Below are 23,070 nucleotides of genomic sequence, written 5' to 3'. Positions count from 1 at the left end.
TTCTAAAATATTTTTAGTTGTTAATAGACCTTTATTTTATTCATTTATTTATATGCCATGCTGAGAATCAAACACAGTGCCTCATACATGCTAGGCAAATGCTCTACCACTGAGCCACAACACCACCCCTTAAAATACAATGTTTTTAAAAAGGGGAGGATGTAGCAAAATGTACCTGAAAGAGCTCATAGCATTCCTCTCTTAACATAAAGGCAGTAAAATCTTCCCTGTCTGAAGGTATCAAATATAAATCCTCCTCTATCAAAAAAGGATGACACCTATCTGAGGCTTGCCTCAATTACACTCAGAATAACTTCATTAACCACAGCTCTACTCACTTTTGGGACCACGGTAGGCTTGTATAGACATCAGTCCCATGAGCAGAGTGAAGGATGGGACTGGACTGTGAGCATGATGACAATCCTTCGCAAACTGGTCAAATCTAACAGGGGAGTGAAATTGCCAGAGGAAGTGCAATGAGAAGCAAAAATGCCAAAATGGCAACACCAGAGCTTGCCAGAGAAATCTAAGTTGTGTTTGGCCAGGATAGAGGAGTTGATGGAGATGTTTGTGGAGGTGCAGCCCCTGAGGAGACTGAGGTCAAGCACTTAACATTCAGTTTTGAGCAAGTATGGATCAGTGTGTTCAATACTCAGAAAAATGAGCTGAAAACTGGGGCCCACAATGTCCATACCCATCTGTCTACCTATATCGTGGTCCTAATAAGCAGGCAATTGTAGCTCCTTCCCTAAAGCCCTTCAAACTTCTTGCAAAGTTATTTTAGAAAACTATCACCTAGGATTAGAAGTGATTAAGGGAAATGTAGTCCTCAGCTATATCCAAATTAATATAACACACATTATTAACTTAAAACATTAGATCAAAATTCCAGCCATGATGGCTGGGGTTGTAGCTCAGTAGTCAAGTGCTTACCTAGCGTGTATGAGACACTGGGTTCGAGTCTCAGCACCACATATAAATAAATAAAATAAAGGTCCATCAACAACTTTAAAAAATTAAATTAACAAAGATTCCAGTCATGAACAAACATAAAGAATAAAACACAAAACAGCAATCAGATGAGACTATAATCTTTCAAGGCCTTTGTACTAATTAATTTCTACTAAAACTTTTTATTACACATGAAAAGCTTTTGATAGTAAACACTGATATTCTCAAAAACAGTTGGTACTCTTAGTTTAAAGGGAAGGGGGGAATTATTGGGTAGGCAACTTTCAGTACCCAGATGAAGAAGACGACGGAGGGGAAGACGAAGACAAAGAAGACGACGATGACGAAGGGGAAGATGAAGACGAAGGGGAAGATGAAGATGAAGACGAAGAAGAAGAAGGCAAAGGCAAAGACGAAGACAAAGAAGAAGAAGGTGCCCATGCTTTGAGTTCAAACTGAAACAACAATTTAAAAAAAAAAAAAAACACCATTTTCCTGCTTGCAAAAAAAAAAAAAAATGCACTTGTGCCAGACTCAATGATATATGCCTGCACTCCCAAACTTAGGAGGCTAAGGCAGAAGTCCAGGAGTTACAGGCCTGGAAAACATAGCCAGACCCTGTCTAAGAGGAGAAGCATACACACATGTAAACACACAATCTCCCAAGAGTCCAAAAGACTTTGTAATGAAGATAACATTTACATCCCAGCTAAAGAAACTCACCTCATACTCAAAAGTATCTCATAAAAGCTGAAAAGGGAAACATATAAATTAAGTCTTTGTATTAGAAAACATTGGAAATCAATGACTTTCTAGAAGTCCACTTTAATGAGGCACTGATCTTCTCTTCTAGCTCAAATTTTGAATTTTCTTATACAAGTGTTGAGAGCCACAGCCAAGTCAAAATGGTGCCTGGCACTTTGCCAGGAGGAGTGGTTTGAGAAGTAATGCCAGGGATCTATTAAGATGATGAGGATTCCTTAAAGACTGATTGCTGTAACTGGATGATGTTAGTTGAAATAAGCTGTGTGTATTTAGTTGGGTATATATATATATATATATATATATATATATATATATATATATATATATATATATCTGCTGTTCTGAATAAAGAGGCTCCCGCTGTTTCAACTTTCAGAAATTCCTCGTCGCCCCCCGGCTACTTTGCACAGCCCAGCTGGACTGCGGCACAAGTTATATTCAAAATCAAAAGGCTTTACCATATAACTTACAAACACAGGGTTTCTCTCAGTTGTCCTCAAGTCTTCAAAAGAATGAGTGATAATCTCCCAATTTCGCACATTTATAGCGTCTCTACAGTATGAGACTTCACAAAATAAGACTTCAAAAGTTGTATTAGTTCAGAAAAAGTCTTGCAGAGATTCCCTTCCTCCTTACATTTATATGTTGTCCATTGTGTGAATTTTCACGTCTTCAAAAGTAGGCTGAACAAATAAAGGCTTTCCCACATTCCTTACATTCATATGTTTCTCTCCAGTATGACTTCTCACATGTCTCCCAAAGGATGAGGGAGAACTGAAAGCTCTTCCACACTCCAGACATTCAAAGGGTTTTTCTCCAGTGTGCATTCTTGCATGTATAGTAAGGTATGAAGAATGTCGAAATGACTTCCCACATTCCTTACATTCATAGGGTTTTTCCTCAGTGTGGGTTCTCATGTGGATACTAAGAGCTGAGAAACAAATAAAGGCTTTCCCACATTTTTTACATTTATAAGGTTTCTCTCCAGTGTGAGTCCTTGTATGTACTGTAAGATAGGAAGAACTAATGAAGGCTTTCCCACATTCCTTACATTCATATGGTTTCTCTCCAGTATGGCTTCTCACATGTCTCCCAAAGGATGAGGGAGAACTGAAAGCTCTTCCACACTCCAGACATTCAAAGGGTTTTTCTCCAGTGTGCATTCTTGCATGTATAGTAAGGTATGAAGAATGTCGAAATGCCTTCCCACATTCCTTACATTCATATGGTTTTTCCTCAGTGTGGGTTCTCATGTGGATACTAAAAGGTGAGAAACGAATAAAGGCTTTCCCACATTTTTTACATTCATAAGGTTTCTCTCCAGTGTGAGTTCTTCTATGTACTGTAAGATAGGAAGAACTAATGAAGGCTTTCCCACATTCTTCACACTCATAAGGCTTTTCTCCACTGTGAGTTCTTAGGTGTTCAGTGAGGGATGAGGAACGACTAAAGGCCTTCCCACACTCCTTACATTCATATTGCACCTTACCATTGTGATCTCTCACATGTGCTTTAAAGGATGAGGGACAACTGAAGACCTTCCCACATTCCTTACATTCATAGGGTTTCTCTCTACTTTGATTTTTCACATGTGTGTTCAGGGAAGTGGGAAGATAAAAGGCTTTTCCACATTCCAGACATTCATAAGGTTTCTCTCCAGTGTGTTTTCTCATGTGGATACTTAAGGAGGAGGGGCAATTGTAGGCTTTCCCACATTCCTTACATTTATAGGGCTCCTCTCCAGTGTGTGTCCTCACATGTACAGTGAGTTTTGAGGATTCACTGAAGGCCTTCCCACACTCTTTACATTCATAAGGCTTCTCTCCTGTGTGAATTCTTATATGTCTTATAAGATGAGAGGAAGAGCTAAAGGCCTTCCCACATTCCTTACATTCATATGGCTTATCTCCACTATGAATTCTTTTGTGTTTGGAGAGTGATGAGGAACAACTAAAGGCCTTCCCACATTCCTTACATTCATAGGGCTTATCTCCACTGTGAATTCTTTTGTGTTCTGTGAGGTGGGAAGAACTACTGAAGGTTTTCCCACATTCCTTACATTCATGGTTTGCCTTTTCACTATGAATTTTCATATGTGCTCTGAACATGGAGGAACAACTGAAGGTCTTTATACATTTCTTACATTCATATGGTTTTTCTTCAGTAGGAGTTTTCATATGCTTCTTAAAACAAGAAAGAAAATGGAAGGCTTTCCCACATTCCTTACACTGATAGGGTTTGTTTCCAGCATGAGATCTGGTGTGATTCTTAAGTGATGAATGAAACAGGAAGGACTTTCCACACTCATAGCATTCAAAGGATTTGATTTCAGTAGTTCTCTGGAGCATAAGATTAGAAATTTGTCCACATTGATTTTCTTCATTGTATTCACAGATGTTCTCTACCACATGACTTTTAAAAATAAAAGACAGATTATTAGTAATAAAATTTACCATTTTCAGTAAATATGTATGCTTTCTGCCACATCAACTTATAAGCTAAAAGTTCTCAAGAAGGCTCTTCCACAACCAACATTGTCACTCAGCTTTTGACTTAAATGATTTTTCTGATAAATCTGTCAAACCAATCTATGTGTCAAACTTTCAATATCTCAGTATCATTTGTAGGAAAAACTATCTAGACAAAATTCTTTGTGAAAGTACAATTTTTTTTAATTTTGAATTTGAATACTTTCATTTCTTTTTTTAAATTTATTTTTTATTAGCATGTATTCCATTAGTTATAAATGAGTGCAGAATGCATTTTCATACATCATACATAAATGGAGTATAATTTCTCATTCTTCTGGTTATACAGGATGTAGAGTTACACTAGTCATGTAATCATATATGCACATGGGATAATAATGTCCAATTCATTCTACTATTATGCCCACACCACCTCCCTTCCCCTCACTCCACTCTATTTAATCCAAAGTACCTCTATTCTTCCCAATCCACCCCCCCATTGTGAATTAGCATCCACCTATCAGAGAAAACACTTGGCCTTTGGTTCTTTGCACCAGCTTCATCCATTTACTGGCAAATTCCATGCTTTCATTCTTATGAAAGCAAAATTTTTGACCTAGGTTTATGTTGAAAATGTTTCTTTTTTTAAAAAAAATTTTAGTTATAGATGGATGCAATATCTTTATTTTGTTTATTCATTTTTATATGATGCTGAAGATTGAACCCAGTACTCACATGTGGGAAGCAAGCACTCTGCCTGCCACTGAGCCACAATCCCAGCCCCAAATATGTTTCTTAAATCTCAAAATTGTTTCCTGATGCACTACCTTCTCTTATATGAAGGGCACTCACCTTAAACCTTTCTCATGGCTTTTGTTCCAATCATTCACAGGATGGGTGTCCTGGTTTTCATGTAAAATAGAGGAGCAGGAACCACTTCTTTTGAATCTCACTATTTTCTGTTCATTGGATATTTTTTCTCCATTGTTATCTTGAAGAGCAACTAATTCCTTAGTATTAAGTAGAGACTCAAATTCTGAAGCGAAAAAATAAAACAAAATAAAGTTACCTATGAGCAAAGGACTTTGAGCAGTGCAGCTGTTTCAGGACTTCATGATTAATAGGCACAAGGGTCAAAACTAAAACAATTCACTAAAAAATATTTCCATGAAACCATAGTATGGTAACATTACCATAGTATGGTAACACATGCTTGTACTCCCAGCTACCTGGGTGGCTGAGGTACGAGGTTCATAAGTTCAAGGACAGCCTCAACAACTTAGACCCAGTCTCAAAATGAAAAAGGGTATGGGATATAGCTCAGTGGTAAAGCACTCCTGGGTTTCCCAGTGCTGAAAAATAAAAAATAGTGCTTTGAAGAATGACAGTGATGGTAACATGACCAGTAGAAATGATTGGGACCAGAGACATGAAAAATTGTGCTCCATATGAATTAAAATGCATTCTGCTATCATGTATAACAAATTAGAACAAATACATAAATAATTTTTAAGAAAGAAAGGTTATGTTAAAATTTTTCTGTTAACTTGATATTTCATATTAGTATAGAAAATATATTAAAATTTTTCATTAATAATTTTTAAAAAATTATTAGGAGAGGAAAACAGAAAGGATAAAATACACATACCAAAAACAAACGTTAAAAAAACACATATGGAGATCTTTGCCAAGATCAAGGAAAGTATCAGAGGACAGATAAACAGTCAAAATAGTCCTCTGAGGCATCTGTGGATAATGAGCCTCCTCAGACAAAACAAACTTTTGCTTTATTTCTATTTTATTTTTGTCTCCTCCCAGGCCAGTTTCTCCCAGGGATTCTTGCCTTCCTGGTGCTGCTCCAGGATAACTTCTGTGTTCACTGTCTGCAGTTCCTCCTCTTGTTCCCACTGGGAGATCAGATTGGGTGTGAGTAGTGGGTATCCTGCATACGAGGAAAGGAATATCATGAGAGAAAGCAATGAAGAATCACATATATCTTTTCATAAGATTGGGTCAAACTTTGGTCTTCTGATACTCTAAAGACAGAGAAGGATGAGTTTAACTGAAACAAAATGTCAAATCCATTGAAGAAAAAAAAAGGCAAAGGAGGGAGGGAGAGGAAGGAAGAAAGAAAAGAAAAATAGAGAAGGTAAAAAAAAAAAAAAAAAAAGCTGAGATGTGGGAGGAAAGGCAGCCTCTAATGTGAAGAACTGATCTGAATCAGACATAGTGGCACAAGCCTATAATCCCAGGGTCGGATTGGGAGGCTGGAGGATCATGAAGTCAAGGCCAACTTCAGCAACTTAGCAAGATACTGTTTCAAAACAAAGAAAAACAAAATTTTAAAGAATTGGGGATGTAGCTCCTGGTAAAGTGCCCTCGGTGTTCAATTCCCAGCACAAAAAGACAAAGAAAGAAAGATTGATGTGGGCTGGGATTGTAGTTCAGTGGTAGAGCACTTGCCTAGCATGTGCAAGGTGCTGAGATTGATCCTCAGCACCACATAAAAATAAATAAATAAAATAAAGGTGTAAAAAATTATTAAAAAAAAAAAAAGATTGACCTACATTCACAGTGGAACCTCAATATTATTATAAGCTGATTTGACACACCCAGAATATTTTTTTTATTTTTTTAAATATTTTTTTAGTTGAAGTTGGACACAATACCTTTATTTTATCAGGTTAAACAGGGTTTCACCAAAAGTCATGTCCAAATGTATCAAGGAAACAGAGTAGAGAGCAGAGACACAGATCTACATAAGTAAAGCTGGCCCTCTTTATCTGTGAATTCAAGCAACCATGGATAGAAAATATAATAGGAAAAAATTACATCTGTATTAAACATGTATTTTTTGTGCTTATGTCCAAATCAATGCAGTACAAAAGTAATTATGAATAAGATAGGATAGATAGTAAAACAGGCAGACAGTTAAGAAAATGCACTCCCCCACACAAAGAGAGAGAGAGAGAGAGAGAGAGAGAGAGAGAGAGAGAGAGAGAGAGAGACTGACTTTAAATGAAGAGGCTATTTCACAAAAATAACCTATAGAAAACATTCCAAACATTACAGCCAACTTCTTTGTCCCAGGTAGCAGGAAAAAGGAGATAGTGCCTACCTGGGTGAAGTCTACAGACTCAAGGCCTAACTAATCAGAATGTCACAGACCAAACCAAGAACCTTGGCACTTTTCCAATACTTGTTTAGCATAGGTGTTAACCAATAGTATTGGCATTTTTTCGAGACATGATTAGTATAGATACTGACCAACACCCTTAGTATCTTTCCAAGACCTGATTAGCACAGATACTGATGAATGCCTCATCCAGTAGCTATTTAAGTCCCTAGACTAGTACACTTAAGGAGAAACCTACTCTCAGGTTCCCCTCTCGGCCGAGAGTTCTGCTTCTTTTCTTTTCACTTATATAAATAGTACACCTTCATTCTTGCCTTCTGTTGTCTGTGGATTTGTCTTCAAATCTGTGAATAAGACCTTGGGGGAAAAAAAATGGCACCCAGCTGCTGAGGTCTGTCATTGAGAGCTACAATACACTGCTCAGTAATACTGAAGAAGAGTCAGGTTCTGTCAGCTCTGACCCATAGAGCTGACCAGACAGGCATTTCCCTGCTGTGATTAGTTGCAATAATAAAATGGGCTCTCTCAGCTGCAGAGGCATGTAACTTATGTGGACCTACAGACCAGCAGAGTGGAGACTCTGGTTTCATTTCAAACTCCAGTTTCAATTACATAGCACTTACATTTTGTCAGGCACTAAACATAATCAAGAGATGATGTAAAGTATATGAGAGCTCAGGCTGTATACCAGGGAATTTTAATTAAGAGATTTTGACCATCCACAGATGTAGGACTCTGGGAAGATTCTAGTATCAAATCCCTACAGATCAAGCAATAACTATGTAGTCAACTGATCTCTGACAAAGAATTGACAGCAACACAATAGAGAAAAGATAGCCTTTTCTACAAATGCTGTTAGAACACTGGACATACCCACATAAAATAATGAATCTATGCCCTTCACAAACATTAATTTAAAATGGATCATAGATCTAAATGTAAAACATAAAACTAGAAAAATTGTACAAGGTAGAAGGAGAAAATCTAGATGATGTTGGATTTGGCTATGACTTTTTTGATACTATATCAAAGGTATGATTGATGAGAAAAAGATTGATACAATACACCCCATTAAAATTAAAATTCCTGCTCTGTGAAAAATAATATCTAGAGAAAGAAAAAATAAGCTATGCCTAAAAGAAGACATTTGCAAGAAATTTCTCTGGTAAGAGGCTGTTTCACAGAGATTTATCTGGTAAGAAACTGTTTTCCTGTTCTTTACACAAAGAATGCTTTTTAAAAAAATATATATTTCTTAGTTGTATACAATACCTTTTTTTGTTTATTTATTTTTAATGTGGTGCTGGGGATCGAACAAGGGCCTCGCATGTGTGAAGCAAGCGCTCTATCACTGAGCAACAACCCCAGCCCAGAGTGCTTTTTCCTTTTTTTACATATTTGTATTAGTGTTTTATCACATACATAATATTGCAGTTCATTTTGACATAACCATACATGCATGGAATTAATGTGCTCCATTTCAGTTCCCAGTACTTCTCCTTTCCTTTCCTTCCTCCCTCCCCCGTCCGCTTCCTCTTCTCTACTGGTCTTCCTTCTATTTACCTATTGTTTTAATTCCTGCTTTATAGATACACACAATAGTGAAAGTCACTGTGGTATATTCCTATACGTGCACAGCACAATTTGGCCAGGTGCACTTTGCAGTCCCCTCTTTCCCTCTTCCTCCTTCCTTCCCATCTGCGCCCTACCTATCCTACCCTTTTTATTTTCATGGCCTCCCTCTGCCTGTTTCCCTCTTATTTTGCTCAAGCTTCCACAAACCAGAGAAAACATTGGACCCTTGGCTTTCTGAATATGGCTTATTTCACTTAACATGATATTTTCCATTTCCATCCATTTACCAGCAAATGCCATAATTTCATTATTCTTTATGGCAGAATAAAAACCAATGTGTGAATAGCTGCTGCCTCTGATTCTACAGCTGCCAACCTGAGGTCGCCTGGAGGTCTTCTTTCTGGGCTGCTGCAGAATCCACTGCTGTGCCCAGAGGTCTCTTTTCTGGGCACTACCTGATGACCCCTGACCCGATTCTGATGCTACCTCCATGGTCACTGCTGCTGAACCGGAGGTCTCCTGTTACTCAACTGCCACCTGCACCACTACCGCTATTGCTGCTGCCTCTGATTTCTCTACTGCTAGACTGAAATCACCTGGAGGTGTTCCTTCTGGGTGCTGCTGCCACAGAAGAAACTGTGGATGCAATTGAAGCCCACATTTCTGCTGACCCTGGAGATCATCTGGTGTCGCTGCCCCCACAGCTGCAGTTGTAACTGCCAATGCAGCCGCCACTAGTGCTGCTACCACGGCCTAGAGGACTGCTGCAGGAGAGATTCCAGGTTTGGTTGCATGTGGCTGAACCCATATTGGGATACCAGCCAAAGCCTGGGACCTGGGTGCCAGCAGGTTTACCACCACAAGACCCCCTGTCTGGGGACTCCAATCAGGACCTGCAGGTCCAGTGTTGGGGTACTTGTGGGTTTGGAGGACCTAGGGTCTTCCTGCTGAGAGTGCTAGTGGCCTGGGTATTGCTGCTTCATCTCTTGTTTGCATGGGTGTATTCCTGGTGGTCTCTCTGCAAGTAGGAGCAGCATTGAGATCTTGGGACTACAAATGGCAGAGCCTGAGGTATTTGAAACCCAGGTTTGTAGGCTAGAGACTAGGTTTGCAAGGGCTGATCTGGATTTGTTGATCCCAAGAGACGTCAGAGTCAGAGCTGAGAAACTGTTGAACATGACAGAGACAGTTCGACTTTCCAAAAAGATTTATTTTATTTTTTATTCACTAAACTCTCTACCATATTTGGAAAAGGATGCTTTTTAAGCTATTTTCTTTCCAACTTCTCTCCAATCAACAGCCAATCTCTGTCGCCTCCTCTTCCCCTCTTCCTGTGAATTTTTACTTCTAGCTTCTCTCTTCCTCCCTCACAAATACTACATACTACACTACACCGTTCTCTCATCCACCCTTTGAAATTGTAAACCATTTTACAAAATTTCTGTTTATACTATAGATAGTTATTAAATTCATCATTTTGGTTTAATGCGAGAAAGCAGTAGTTGCCTTAGTGGGAGCTATTAGGTTTAACGCTACATATTATACACTGAGTAATATTGACATTGATCTCACCATTAAAGGTGAGGCTCTGGAAACCTTCAGACACCTAGACACTATAAGTCTACAGGGTAGATTTTTATGCTGCCTTAGATCCATACTTCTAGATGGGAAAACACACTAACAACATGAAAAAAGAAGGAATTAAAGAGCCCAAAACAAATCAAGATGCTTCAACAACAGAAGCCGCTGATAACACAGTAAAAAAAATGTCCAAGAAGGAGTTCAGATTGCATATAGTTAAATTGATATGTGAAATAAAGGGTAGTATGAGGAGTGAAATCAAAGAACATACAGGAAATAAAAGACTACTTCAATAAAGAGTTAGAGATCATGAAAAAAAAAAACCAAGCAGAAATCCTTAAAATGAAGGAATCAGTAAACCAAATTATAAATTCAATAAAAAGCATCACCAACAGAGTAGATCACATGAAAGACAGAACCTCAGACAATGAAGAAAAAATATATAATCTTAAAAGTAGAGTTGCCCATGAAGAGAAGATGGTAAAAAACTATGAACAGAACATCCAAGAATTATGGGATAACATGAAAAGACCAGATTTAAGAGTAATTGGAATAGATGAAAGAGCAGAGATACAAACCAAAGGAATGCATAATTTTTAAATGATATAATAGTAAAAAAATTTCCACAATCTAAATAATGGAATGGAAAAATCAAATACAAGAGGCTTGTAGAACCCCCAAATGTACAAAATTACAGCAGACCCACAGCAAGACACATTATACTAGAATGACTAACACAGAGAATCTTAAAGATAAAATCTTAAAGGCATGAGAGAAAAAAATCAAATTACATATAGAGGGAAACCAATTCAGATCTCAACTGATTTTTCAGCCCAGAACCTCAAAGTAGAAGGTCCTGGAATAATATATTTCAAGCTCTGAAAGAAAATGGATGCCAACCAATAATTTTATAACCAGAAAAATTAAGTTTCAGATTTGAAGATGAAATTAAAACATTCCATAATAAACAAAAATTAAAAGAATTCACAATTAGAAAGTCTATATTACAGCACATTCTCAACAAAATGAAGTACGTGAAAAAAAGTCAAAACCAGCAAGGGGAGGATCTACACTAAAACAACACTCAACCAAATGAGAATCTAAGACAAATCAAAAACCAGAAAAAAAATCAAAATGATAGAGAATACAAAATCATATCACAATAATAACCTTGAAAGTTAATGGCCTAAACTCATCTATCAAAAGACATAGAGTGGCAGATTTTATTAAAAAGCAAGACCCAACAATATGCTATCTTCAAGAGCAAAGGCATCCACAGGCTGAAGGTGAAAGGATGGGGAATCACTCAAGTGGATTGTATAAACAAGTAAAAGTTTCCATTCTCATTTCAGATAAGTAGATTAACAAAGTTAATCAGAAGAGATTATATATACTTCCCTTAAGAGGACATTTCATACCTCTTAAGGAAAGTATATATAAGAAGGATACAACAATTACAAATATTCATGCCCCAAACAATGGAGCATCTATGTACATCAAACAAACGTATCTCAATTTCAAGAGTCAAATAGGCCACAATACAGTAATACTGGGTGACCTTAACATACCTCTCTCACAATGGGTCAGATCTTCCAAAACAAAAACTAAATAAGGAAACTATAGAACTAAATAACACAATCAATAATTTAGACTTAACAGACATATATAGAATATTTCACCCATCAACGAGCAAATATACTTTCTTCTAAGCAGTATATGGCTCCTTCTCTAAAACGGACTATAGCTTATGCCACAAAGCAAATCTTAGTAAATACAAAAAAAAAAAAAAAAAAAAAACAGAGATAATATCTTGCATTCATTGAGACCACATGGAATAAAATTAGAAATCAACAATAAAATAAAAATAGAAGTAACAAATGGAGACTAAATAATACACAATTAAATGATGATGTATAGTAGAAGAAATCAAGAATGACATAAAAAATTCTTAGAGGTAAATGAGAACACTGATAATCATATCAAAATCTCTGTAACACTATGAAGACAGTACACAGAGGAAAGTTTATTGCATTGAGCACATTCATTAAAAAAATAAAAAGTCAACAAATAAATCACCTAACACTACATCTCAAAGCCCTAGGAAAAGAAAAACAAATCAACACCAAAAGCAGTAGAAGACAGGAAATAATTAAAATCAGAGCTGAAATTAATGAAATTGAAACAATTGGAAAAACTGACAAAACATGAAGTTGGTTCTTTGAAAAAATAAATACGATAGATAAACCCCCGGCCATGTTAACAAAGAGAAAACTCCAAATTACTAAAGTACAAGATGAAGAAGAAAATATCACAATGGACACATCTGAAATACAGAAGATGATTACAAACTATTTTGAAAATTTATACTCTAATAAAATAGAAGATATTAAAGATATCAACAAATTTCTAAAGATATGTGACCTACTCAAACTGAATGATGAGGTCATATGTGCTTTAAATAGATTTTCAAGTAATAAAATAGAAAACACCATCAAAAGCCTACTAACCAAGAAAAGCTCAGACAAGATGGACTCTCAGCTGAGTTCTACAAGACTTTCAAAGAAGAATGAATACTAATACTCTTCAAAGTATTCCATGAAATAGATAAGGAGGGAACCCTTCCAAACTCATTCTATGAGGCCAATATCACTCTGATACCAAAGCCAGACAAAGACAAATCAAAGAAAGAAAATTTCAGACCAATATTCCTGATGAACATAGATGCAAAAGTTCTCAATAAAATTCTGGCAAATCACATACAAAAACATATTTAAAAGATAGTGCACCACGATCAAGTGGGATTCATCTGAGAGATGCAAGGTTTGTTCCATATACAGAAATCAATAAATGTAATTCATTATATTAATATACTTGAAAACAAGAATCATATGATCATCTCAACAGATGCAGAAAAACCATTTGACAAAATACAGCACACTTTCATGCTCAGAACACTAGAAAAACTAGAGATAGTAGGAACATATGTCAACATTGTAATAGCTATATATGCTAAACCCAAAGCCAGCATCATTCTAAATGTAGAAAAATTGAAAGCATTCCCAATAAAAACTGGAACAACACAAGGATGTCCTCTTTCACCACGTCTATTCAACATCATCCTTGAAACACTAGCCAGAGCAATTAGATAAAAGAAACAAATTAAAGAAATACAAATAGATAAAGAAGAACTATCACTATTTGTTGATGACATGATTCTATATCTAGAAGATCAAAGAAATTTACTAAAAAAATTCTAAAATAAGTGAATTTAGCAAAGTAGCAGGATATAAAATCAACACCCCTAAGTCAAAACACATTCCTATATATCATCAATGAATCCACTGAAAGAAAATTAGGAAAACTAACCTATTCACAATAGCCCCCCAGCAAAAAAAAAAAAAAAAAAAAAAAAAAGGGAATCAATCTAACAAAAGACCTCTACCATGAAAACCATAGACCACTAAAGAAAGAAACTGAAGAAAATTTCAGCAGATGAAAAGATCTCCCATGATCCTAGACAGGCAGAATTAATATTGTCAAAAGGGCCTTACTACCAAAAGAATTATTCAAATTCAATGCAATTCCTATTAAAATCCCAATGAGATTCTTCATAGAATTAGGAAAAGCATTCATGAAATTTATTTGGAAAAATAAGAGACCCAGAATAGCTAAAGCAATCATAAGCAAGAAAAGTGAAGCACAAGGCATCACAATAGCGGATCTTAAACTATACTACGCAGCTATAGTAACAAAAAACAGCAGGGTATTGGCACCAAAATGGACTTGTAGACCAATGATACAGAATAGAGGACACAGAGACAAACCCACATAAATACAGTTATCTCCTACTAGACAAGAATGCCAAAAACAATCACTGGAGAAAAGATAGCCTATTCAACAAGTGGTACAGCAACACTGAAAATCCATATGTAGCAAAATGAAATTAAACCTCTATCTCTCACCCTGGGCAAAAAAATCAACTCAAAGTAGATAAAAAAAAACTTAGGCACTAGAACAGAGACCCTATGCCTAATAGAAGAAAAAAATACGCACAAATATTCACCACATTGGATTAGGATCTAACTTCCTTAACAAGACTCCTAAAATGCAAGAAGCAAAGTCAAAATAATCAACAAATGGGATGGATTCAAATTATGAAGCTTCTTCTCTCAAAGGAAACAATTAATAACGTTAACAGAGAGCCTACAGACTGGGAGAAAATTTTTACCACATGCAACTCCAATAAAGCATTAATCTCAAAGAACTCAAAAAACGTGACACCAAAAAAATAAATAACCCAATCAATAAATGGGCTAAAGAACTGAACAGACACTTCACAGAAGAAGAAATACAATCAATCAACAATTTGCATTTCTTCTTCTTTTTTTTAATAATCTTTTTTTTAATATATTTATTTTATTTATTTATTTTTATGTGGTGCTGAGGATCCAAACCAGGGCCTCACACGTGCTAGGTGAGCTCTCTACCGCTGAACCACAATCCCAGCCCACATTTCTTCTTTGGAAAAATCTGTTTAGTCCCTTTTGCCCATTTCTTGACTGGGTTATTTGGTTTTTGTTTGCTTTGGATTTTTTGTTTGTTTGTTTGTTTTGTTCTGTTGTTGAATTTTTTTATTCCTTGTATATTCAGGATGTTAATCCCCTGTCAGAGGAGTAGATGGAAAAGATTTTCTTTCATCCTGAAGGCTGTCTCTTCGCACTTAATCATTTCTTTTCCTGCGTAATACAAAGAAGTCTTAAAGATCAATAAGAGAATAAAAAATACTGTAAATATATAGCCAAAGACCTAAACAAACACTTAAACAAATACAGAGAAATGGCAAGTAAAAAAGTAAAAGTACGCTCCACATCCTAAAATCATTCAGGTAAAAGAAAACAGTGACACACCTCTACACGCCTTTGTGAACAGCCAAAATCCAGAAAATTGACAATGCCGAATATTGGCAAAAATGTAGAGAAACTGAAACTCTCATTCATTCTTGATGGGAATGCAAAATGGTACAGCTACTTACGAAGACAATCTGGTGGTTTCTTATAAAATTAAAAATACGCTTACCATGGGGCTGCGGCTAGCGCTCACTCCTCAGCACCACAAAAAATAAATAAATAAAGATATTGTGTCCATCTAAAAAATAAATATTAAAAAAATACTCTTCTTACCATATGATCCAGCAATTAAATTGTGTCCCTTGGCATTCATCCAAGGAGTCAAAACTGCACACAAAAAGCTACACGTTTATGAGAGCATAATTCATACTTGTCAAAACCTGAAAGCATCCAAAATGCCCTTTAGTAAACGGGATGATAAATAAACTGTGGCACATCTATACTACATAATATTATTCAACAATAAAAGGAAAATCATAAAAAGACATGAAGGAAACTTAAATGCACATTACCGAGTGAAATAGGCCAATCTGAACAAGCTACATACTATATAAATTCCAAAATTATGACATTACACAAAAGATAAAAAATATACAGATGATATAAAGACCAGTGGCTGCCAAAGGGATAAGAGAGAGTAAGGGATTAAAAAGTGAGAGCACAGAAAATTTTTAGGGGAATAAAACTACTCTATATATTACTATGATGGTACATGTCATTGTACATTTGCCCAATGCCATACAATGTACAACACCACAAATGAACCTTAATATAGGCTATGGACTCTAGTTAATGATGAAGATGTGTCAATGTACATTCATTATTTGTAAATTAAACATGGACCATTCTGGTGGAAGATGTTCATAGTGAAAGGGGCTGTCTGTGTTGTGAGGACAGTAGTTAGAAATCTCTCTACCTTCCACTTAATTTTGCTTTCAAACTGAAACTGCTCTAAAAATTAAAGCCTGTTACTCTGGGGCATGGTGGTGCACACCTATACCTCCAGCTATTAAGGAGGATGAGGCAGGAAGATCCCAAATTTGAAGCCAACTTGAGCAACTTAGCAAGACAATTTTCAAAATAAAAAAGAGCTGGGGATTTAGACTTAGCTCAGTGGTAGAGAGCCCCTGGGTTAAATTCTCAGTACCACATAAACACACACATACATACATACATACATATGTGCATATGTACAAATGTACATACACACATACATTTTTTTAAAGCCTATTTTAAAAATGTTCACCCATACGTAGAATGTTGCTTTATATGGAAACTAGGTCTTTGTCAATATAGTAAAGTTAAGATGAGGTTATTCTGGATTAAGATGGACCCTAAATCCAATGACTGATGTCCCTATATGGACACAGATCAGAAATACGTACACAGGGAAGGTAATGGTGGAGGCAGAGACTGGAGTGATACATCTATAAACAAAAAGGACTGTCAGCAACCACCAGAAGCTAGAAAGAGACAGGGAGGGACTTTTTCCTTAGAGCCTTTAGAAAGAATATAGCTCTGGTGACACCTTGTTGCACACTCCCAGATACCAGAAATATGAAAGAATAAAAATTTCTATACTTATGGTTCTTGTTCATAGAGAGCGTAAGAAACCAATATAATCTACCCCATAGACACATCTCTAAATCATCCAAAAAGCACAAATTCTCTAATAGGTATTTTCTAATGGCCTCTTACTAAGATGCCCCTCGACTCCCCATGGGTATGTTCTCCCATGACTGCAAAATAAACCCCGCTTGTTTAACTTACAGGTGTGCTCCTGGTGGTTTCTAGGTAAAGGGCATTTACAGCAGTAGAATCTTCAAAGGTCTGAAATCACAAACTCTCCCTGTGCCCCAGAGAAGCGCCCCAATCCTAACACATTCAATACTTAATAATCCTCAAGGCTTGCAACCACAAAAAGAAAAAGAAAAAACAAGTTTAATATGCCCGTGTTCATTTACATGAAGAAGCCTCCAGATCATAAGCACCCTGTGGTTAGTGACCGTGTTTGTCTTATTTACCAAGTACTCCCACTCCTCAGCACAGATCCTGGAACAAGGTCAACTAGGAGATACAATTGTTTTCTAAACCACTACATGAACCAACACTGCTAATCTTACCTAGTGAGACCAGGTTCTGGAAGGTTTCCAGCATCACATCTCTGTAGAGGCTCCTCTGAGCAAGATCCAGCAAAGCCCACTCCTGCTGGGTAAAGTCCACAGCCACATCCTCAAAGGTCACCGAGTCCTAAAAGATGCCACAAACTCTGTTGAGAAAGGTACAATTCCTCCAGTGTGTGCGAGATGATGGGTGAGGCTGACAGCATGGGGACCTGAGAATCAATTCAGGGGAGGTTCAGAAGATTCTGTGGTCTCCCCAAGTCTATGGCAGGACTCAGTAAGCAGATCTCGTTCCCTTTCTACACACACATACTTAATGACTGAACAAATCCTGTCTAAAAGCCAAAATACTTCTAAAATACTACATTAGTCTCTTTGCAGTTGATGGTAATGAAATAAGAAAAAAAAAAATCAAAGTTATTTTCCTTCGAACCTGCACAGAACACTGGATATTAGGTGTGTGGGTAATTTTCCACACACATCAAGCAGTTCTCCAACAGAGAGTAGCTAGGTTTCCTGTTATTCAATAACATTCTTACACTATCTACATGGACAGCTTCATCCCACAGGTTGAGGGCTCAGTCCCACAAAACTTCCCTATACTTCATGCAACATACCAATTAGTACATTGTCATTTATACTTCTGACCAAATGGCTACATCTCAGGGGCCCCACTGTACCCTCCTTGAGTTGGCTAATATGCTGGGATGGCTTACAGATTCTAAGCAAACCCTTCCTGGTGCTTATGGTTTGTTATAAATACAGAGAACTACCCAGATAAAGAAATATATATGGCATAGCATGGTAGGAAAAGCTGCAGAACTTCCATGCCTATTGGGGTGCCTCGTACCAGGAACCTCTACATATTCAGCTATACAGAAGCTCCCTAAATTCATTCTTTTTGGGTTCTCACAGAGGCTTTACTAGAAAGCATGACTGATTTAAATTAGCAATTTAAATAATCAATTTAACCTTCAGTACCTCTCAGCTTCAAGGTTAGGGGATAGGGCTGAGGAGTCAAGCATACCTTAGTTCTTCTGGACCAGGAATCATCCTGAGGCTATCTGTCCTGGTCATCAGTCATCATACAAAGCTATTCTTATCACTCCAGAAACATTTGAAGGCTTTTAGGAACTCTATGACAGGATATGGAACCAAGACCACATATTGTACAATATCATATTATTCCTTATTCAGAAATTCTTCCTCATGCAAGAATAACTTGACCTGCTACTTTATTCCTATTAAGGCATTGAGCACAACATCAAACTCAGGTTTAAATCTTGATGAGGTTTTAATGAATGAAAACACAGAGAGTGAATTGGAACTTTTCCTTTTTTCCCCTCTCACAATCCTGAGAGGCCCAAGAGCCTGCACATCTTTCAAGTCAGGCCCACAGTGGCTCCGTTTTATAGTATTGTGACCTGGGCTCACCAAACTATAGCATATGCACTTACTCTAGCCTATCACATACGTATGTAAGTAAAGTTTTATTGCAATACAATAAAACATTTGTTTATGTTCCTCTATGAATATTTTTTTGTATTAAAATGACAATTTCCTTGTAATAGAAATTCTATGACCTTCAAAACCTAATACTTACCATGTGATCCAAAACAAACAAAAAAAAGAAACAGCAGATTGCTAACCTGTGCTCTAAAATAGCTGCAGGATAGCAAATGAAATAGAAATATTCTTTTAGAGCATTATACCTTTTACTTACCTGCATCATATTTTTCTGTAACCCAACACTTATTCTTTCTTCCTCCATGTCACCTTCATAAAGAAAAGTAAGACGTTGAGAAGTTATAGGTAAGATAGAAGCTGACATGGGAATCCAATCCTCCAGAGAATTCCCATACTCATGAGCCTGGATATTGTAGCACATCCATTACCAGTGACAACTCAAAACACATACCATGACTCCCAAGTAAATACAAACTGAACTTGTGTGAAACTGGAACAATCCTTTCTCCCCTAGAGATACAAAACAACACTCTTATCCTTGTCAATGATACAAAAGAGGTTAATAGTAACATTTTATTAGTAAATTAACTCAAGTCTTAAGAACATCTGGCTGTCCATTTCCCCATAACAAAAAGCATAAAATGTACCAAGTGGTGCCTTCAACCCTAAGAATATATACTCCCTGACTCATATCTAAGAAAGCACTAATTTATTTAAACACTAGTCTTCTTGGGACTCCTTGACCAACATTTTTACTTGTTTACCATTTTACAGGATAATAGGCATTACTACAAAGCCCTGAACACTGCTGTCATCCCAACCCCACCCAATGGGCTCCAAAACACCTAATTTCTGAGAAAGAGAATCAAGCTATTTGTTATGGTTAGGATATGGGATGTCTTTCAAAGCCTCCTGTGTTGAAGGCTTGGTCTCCAGTGCTGCAGTGTTCAGAGTTTGGGGTTGGGGGAAGCGATTGGATTATAAGGGGTCTGACTTCATTGGTGGATTAATCCATTTTATAGATTAAGAGTTTGAATGGACTACTGGGAGGTAACAGGAACTATAAGAGGTAGAATCTAGAAGAGATGAGAAAGAGGAAAAGAAAAAAGTAGTGGAGGTGGTGGTGGATGGTGATATTAGTGGTAGAAGAGGAGGATGAAGAAGAAAACTTCATTGTATCCAGTCATTAAAAGAATCATACTTAAAACATGCACAAGGAAACAGAAGTTGCAAATTGTTTTACAGAAAGTTTCACAAAATAAGCAGGAAATTCATAATTCCAGTGTACAGAGGGAAGGTAATTTCCTACTTCCAACACCAGAAGGGTACAACTAAAAAATATGCCAGATCACATACAAAGTACAAATAATAGAAAACTATTGATAACAGTTGAGAAATAAACAATAAGTATAAATCACATTTTAAGTTCATTTCATCCTAGGAATGACAGATGATTAAAAACTGAGTCACCAAAAAAAAAGGAATAAAACTGAATCACTGGGACTCAGTGGTATGGTGCCTTACTAGTGTTGAGTCCTTGGATTCAATCCCAGCACCACAAGAATAAAATAAACAAAAACTGAATCACTGATTAATGAAATTCACAGTATTCATAGAAAGGTTATTTGACATATTCCCTTAGACATAAAGAAATGACTAATCTATTTCAGTGTACATTGCTAATAATAATTTAGGCCATTAGAAAGGAAAAGATTTTATAGATTACAAAATGCAAACATTCTATTTAATAGGGAAATACTGATTAATTTTCTCTGAAATCAGGAACAAGGCAAGAATGAAAATTATATGCTAATCTCCATTAAGCTGGGAGTCTGGCAAGTGCAGTAATTAGAAACCAAAAAAAGGAAAACACAAATATTTAGGAGAAAAAAAATTCAAACTGGCATGTTTTCTGTACAAAACTTAAAGAATCTATAAATAAGTGACCAAGCTTTTTTTTTTTTTTTTTTTTTTTTTTTTTTTTTTTTTTTTTTTTTTTTTTTTTTTTTTTCTTTCTCCCTGCATTTGCAGTACTAGTGATTGAAGCCAGGGGCACTCTACCACTGAAGTACACCCCTGGTCCTTCTAATCTTTTGTGTAGAGATAGGGCCTGCCTAAATTGCTCAGGCTGCCCTTGAACTTGGGATCAAGTTCTACCTCAGACCCGAGTAGCTGGGATTACAGGCGAACACCACCGCGCCGGGCTAAAATGTATCACTTTATTAAGGATGAAATGCACTTGCCCAGGAGGCGGGTTAACAGTATTTTAAAATCAGCTCCCTCTTGTGTATCTGAATGCAATGTGTCCAACAGGCCCCAGGCCCCCGGGGAACTCTCAGACCCGCGCTCGGCAGTGCGCGAGGCCCAGGGGCAGCGGGACGAGCTCACCCCACGCCGGGTGTGTGCAGACCAGCAGACCCGCACAGGCTCCGGACCCGGGCCCCGACGCAGGCGAGGCCTCTGCTCTCCGCAGGGAGAGGTGGCGGGGCTCCCCAGCTCCCGCCTGCAGGAGACGTGCTCGCCGCTGGCGCAGCCCGGAGTCCCCGATGCGGTCACCGGGATGAGCGCGACGCCCGGGGAGCCTACGGGACTCTGGGCCGCGCGGGTGAAGGGGACCCGGGACGGCTGACCAGTGTAATCCAGCCTTCCGCCTCCCGCGGCCCATACCTGGATGGCGCGGGGCCGGACGGATAGGATGCGGCGGCAGACGACAGGAAGCCAGCCTTCCGCCTCTGGAGGCCCATACGTGGATGGCTCGGGCCCAGAAGGATAAGATGCGGACTGAGGCAAGAATATATCTCAGATGCGGTCTGCAGCGTAAAGTGTCATGGCGGCCACAGGCACACAGTGACCTACCTCGCGCATGCGCAGACACGCTCTTCTGCCGCCCGCTACCCCTCCTCATTCTGAGAAATATTCTGCGTAAGGGGCGGAGCTTCAGGAGCTGGGCGTGGCGCAGAGCGGCTGCTCAGTCCACCATCGCAGGGAACGTGCTAGTTTTTCCTGGGGTTGTAGGTAAAAGGAGAACCAGAACCGTGGCCGAGGCTGGGGAGGGACCAGGCTAGGCCCGCCGCCGAGTGGACTCAGGTGAGACCAGATCAAGGGGCATGACATTTAATATTCCAAAGGTTGGGTCTAAGATGGGACCTGATTGCCAAGGGAGACCCCTGGAAATTCCTAGAGGCGGGGCTAAGGTTAGAGCCTGTCACACAGGCTCCCTGAGGTCCAGGAGTAGGATGCTCATCAAATACATTAATACCCTAGCTAGAGCCCTGTCCACAGGCCATCATACTTAAAACTCTGAGTCTACCAACCTGTGCGATAAACTCTTTTCCATTGATTCAGTCCTTTAGGTCTTTACTTTTCCCTTTCATTGTTTTATTGACTATTGCTCTGCTAGAGGAAAGCTACTGAAAAGTATTTAATTAGGTCCTTCTATCTGGAAACCTTGCTGAACTTTAATATCTGTAAGTTCCTTATTTTGGAATTAAATATAAATAATTTTTCCTTGCATTTTTGTTATTATAATATTCATAAGTCGTTTATTTTTTTTTTGTTATTTGTGCAGGGCCTCCTAACTATGTCAGATAAGAAATAAGGTATTCATGTCTTGGTTAATAATAATCACCAAGGTTCCCATGTTAGCTGTAGTTTGTGGCTTTTATCAAGTCCTATTTTGAATCTGCTTTGTGAAGACATTTTATCAGTAGTTTTGATAAATATTACACAGTGTATATGAAACTATTAAGTTCATAATAGTTTACTCCAACTTGATTTATGATGTCATGTCTGTAAGAAACAGACTCTCCTGTCCAAACCTAAAGAATAGATTGAGAAACAAAAGGTATAGCCAAAAAAAAGCAAGGAATGTGATTTTCCTGTCCCCCGAGGCCAGGTAGGGCTGAAGGCAGATTGCTTTTTAGAAAAGAAAGCATATGGAGAATCAGTACAGTGAACTCATTTTATAGAATTATTCTTTTAACCTTGTGTTCCCACCATCTTCATCTATTTGTCCCCTTACACCTTACAGATCTAAGTCTGTCTGTCCCCTTGATATAGGACAGATGTGGCTGGACACCAGAAATCAGGTTTATTTT

At 37.7% G+C, this 23,070-nt stretch overlaps 1 protein-coding gene across 2 annotated transcripts; it reads right to left on the bottom strand.

Moving 5' to 3' along the window:
* Window positions 1–358: 358 nt before the first annotated feature.
* On the bottom strand, window positions 359–21,800 carry LOC144253699 (uncharacterized). 2 transcript variants are annotated; one of them, XM_077796407.1, is made up of 7 exons: window positions 21,641–21,800; window positions 19,230–19,282; window positions 17,507–17,633; window positions 6,028–6,126; window positions 5,037–5,220; window positions 2,187–4,128; window positions 359–1,701 (listed from the first exon to the last, which is right to left on the bottom strand). In XM_077796407.1, exons 2-6 carry the CDS (start codon window positions 19,275–19,277, stop codon window positions 2,355–2,357), a joined length of 2,232 nt encoding a protein of 743 aa, XP_077652533.1. In that variant the 5' UTR covers window positions 19,278–19,282; window positions 21,641–21,800; the 3' UTR covers window positions 359–1,701; window positions 2,187–2,354. The 2 variants fall into 2 exon arrangements, with proteins under 2 accessions (XP_077652533.1, XP_077652532.1); XM_077796406.1 differs by lacking the exons at window positions 359–1,701; window positions 21,641–21,800 and having other exon boundaries at window positions 2,162–4,128; window positions 19,230–20,277.
* Window positions 21,801–23,070: the final 1,270 nt, after the last annotated feature.

The sequence above is a fragment of the Urocitellus parryii genome, chromosome 3 (genome assembly GCF_045843805.1).
Source record: "Urocitellus parryii isolate mUroPar1 chromosome 3, mUroPar1.hap1, whole genome shotgun sequence".
NCBI classification, from domain to species: Eukaryota; Metazoa; Chordata; class Mammalia; order Rodentia; family Sciuridae; genus Urocitellus; species Urocitellus parryii.
This window is presented reverse-complemented; position numbering and strand designations above follow the sequence as displayed.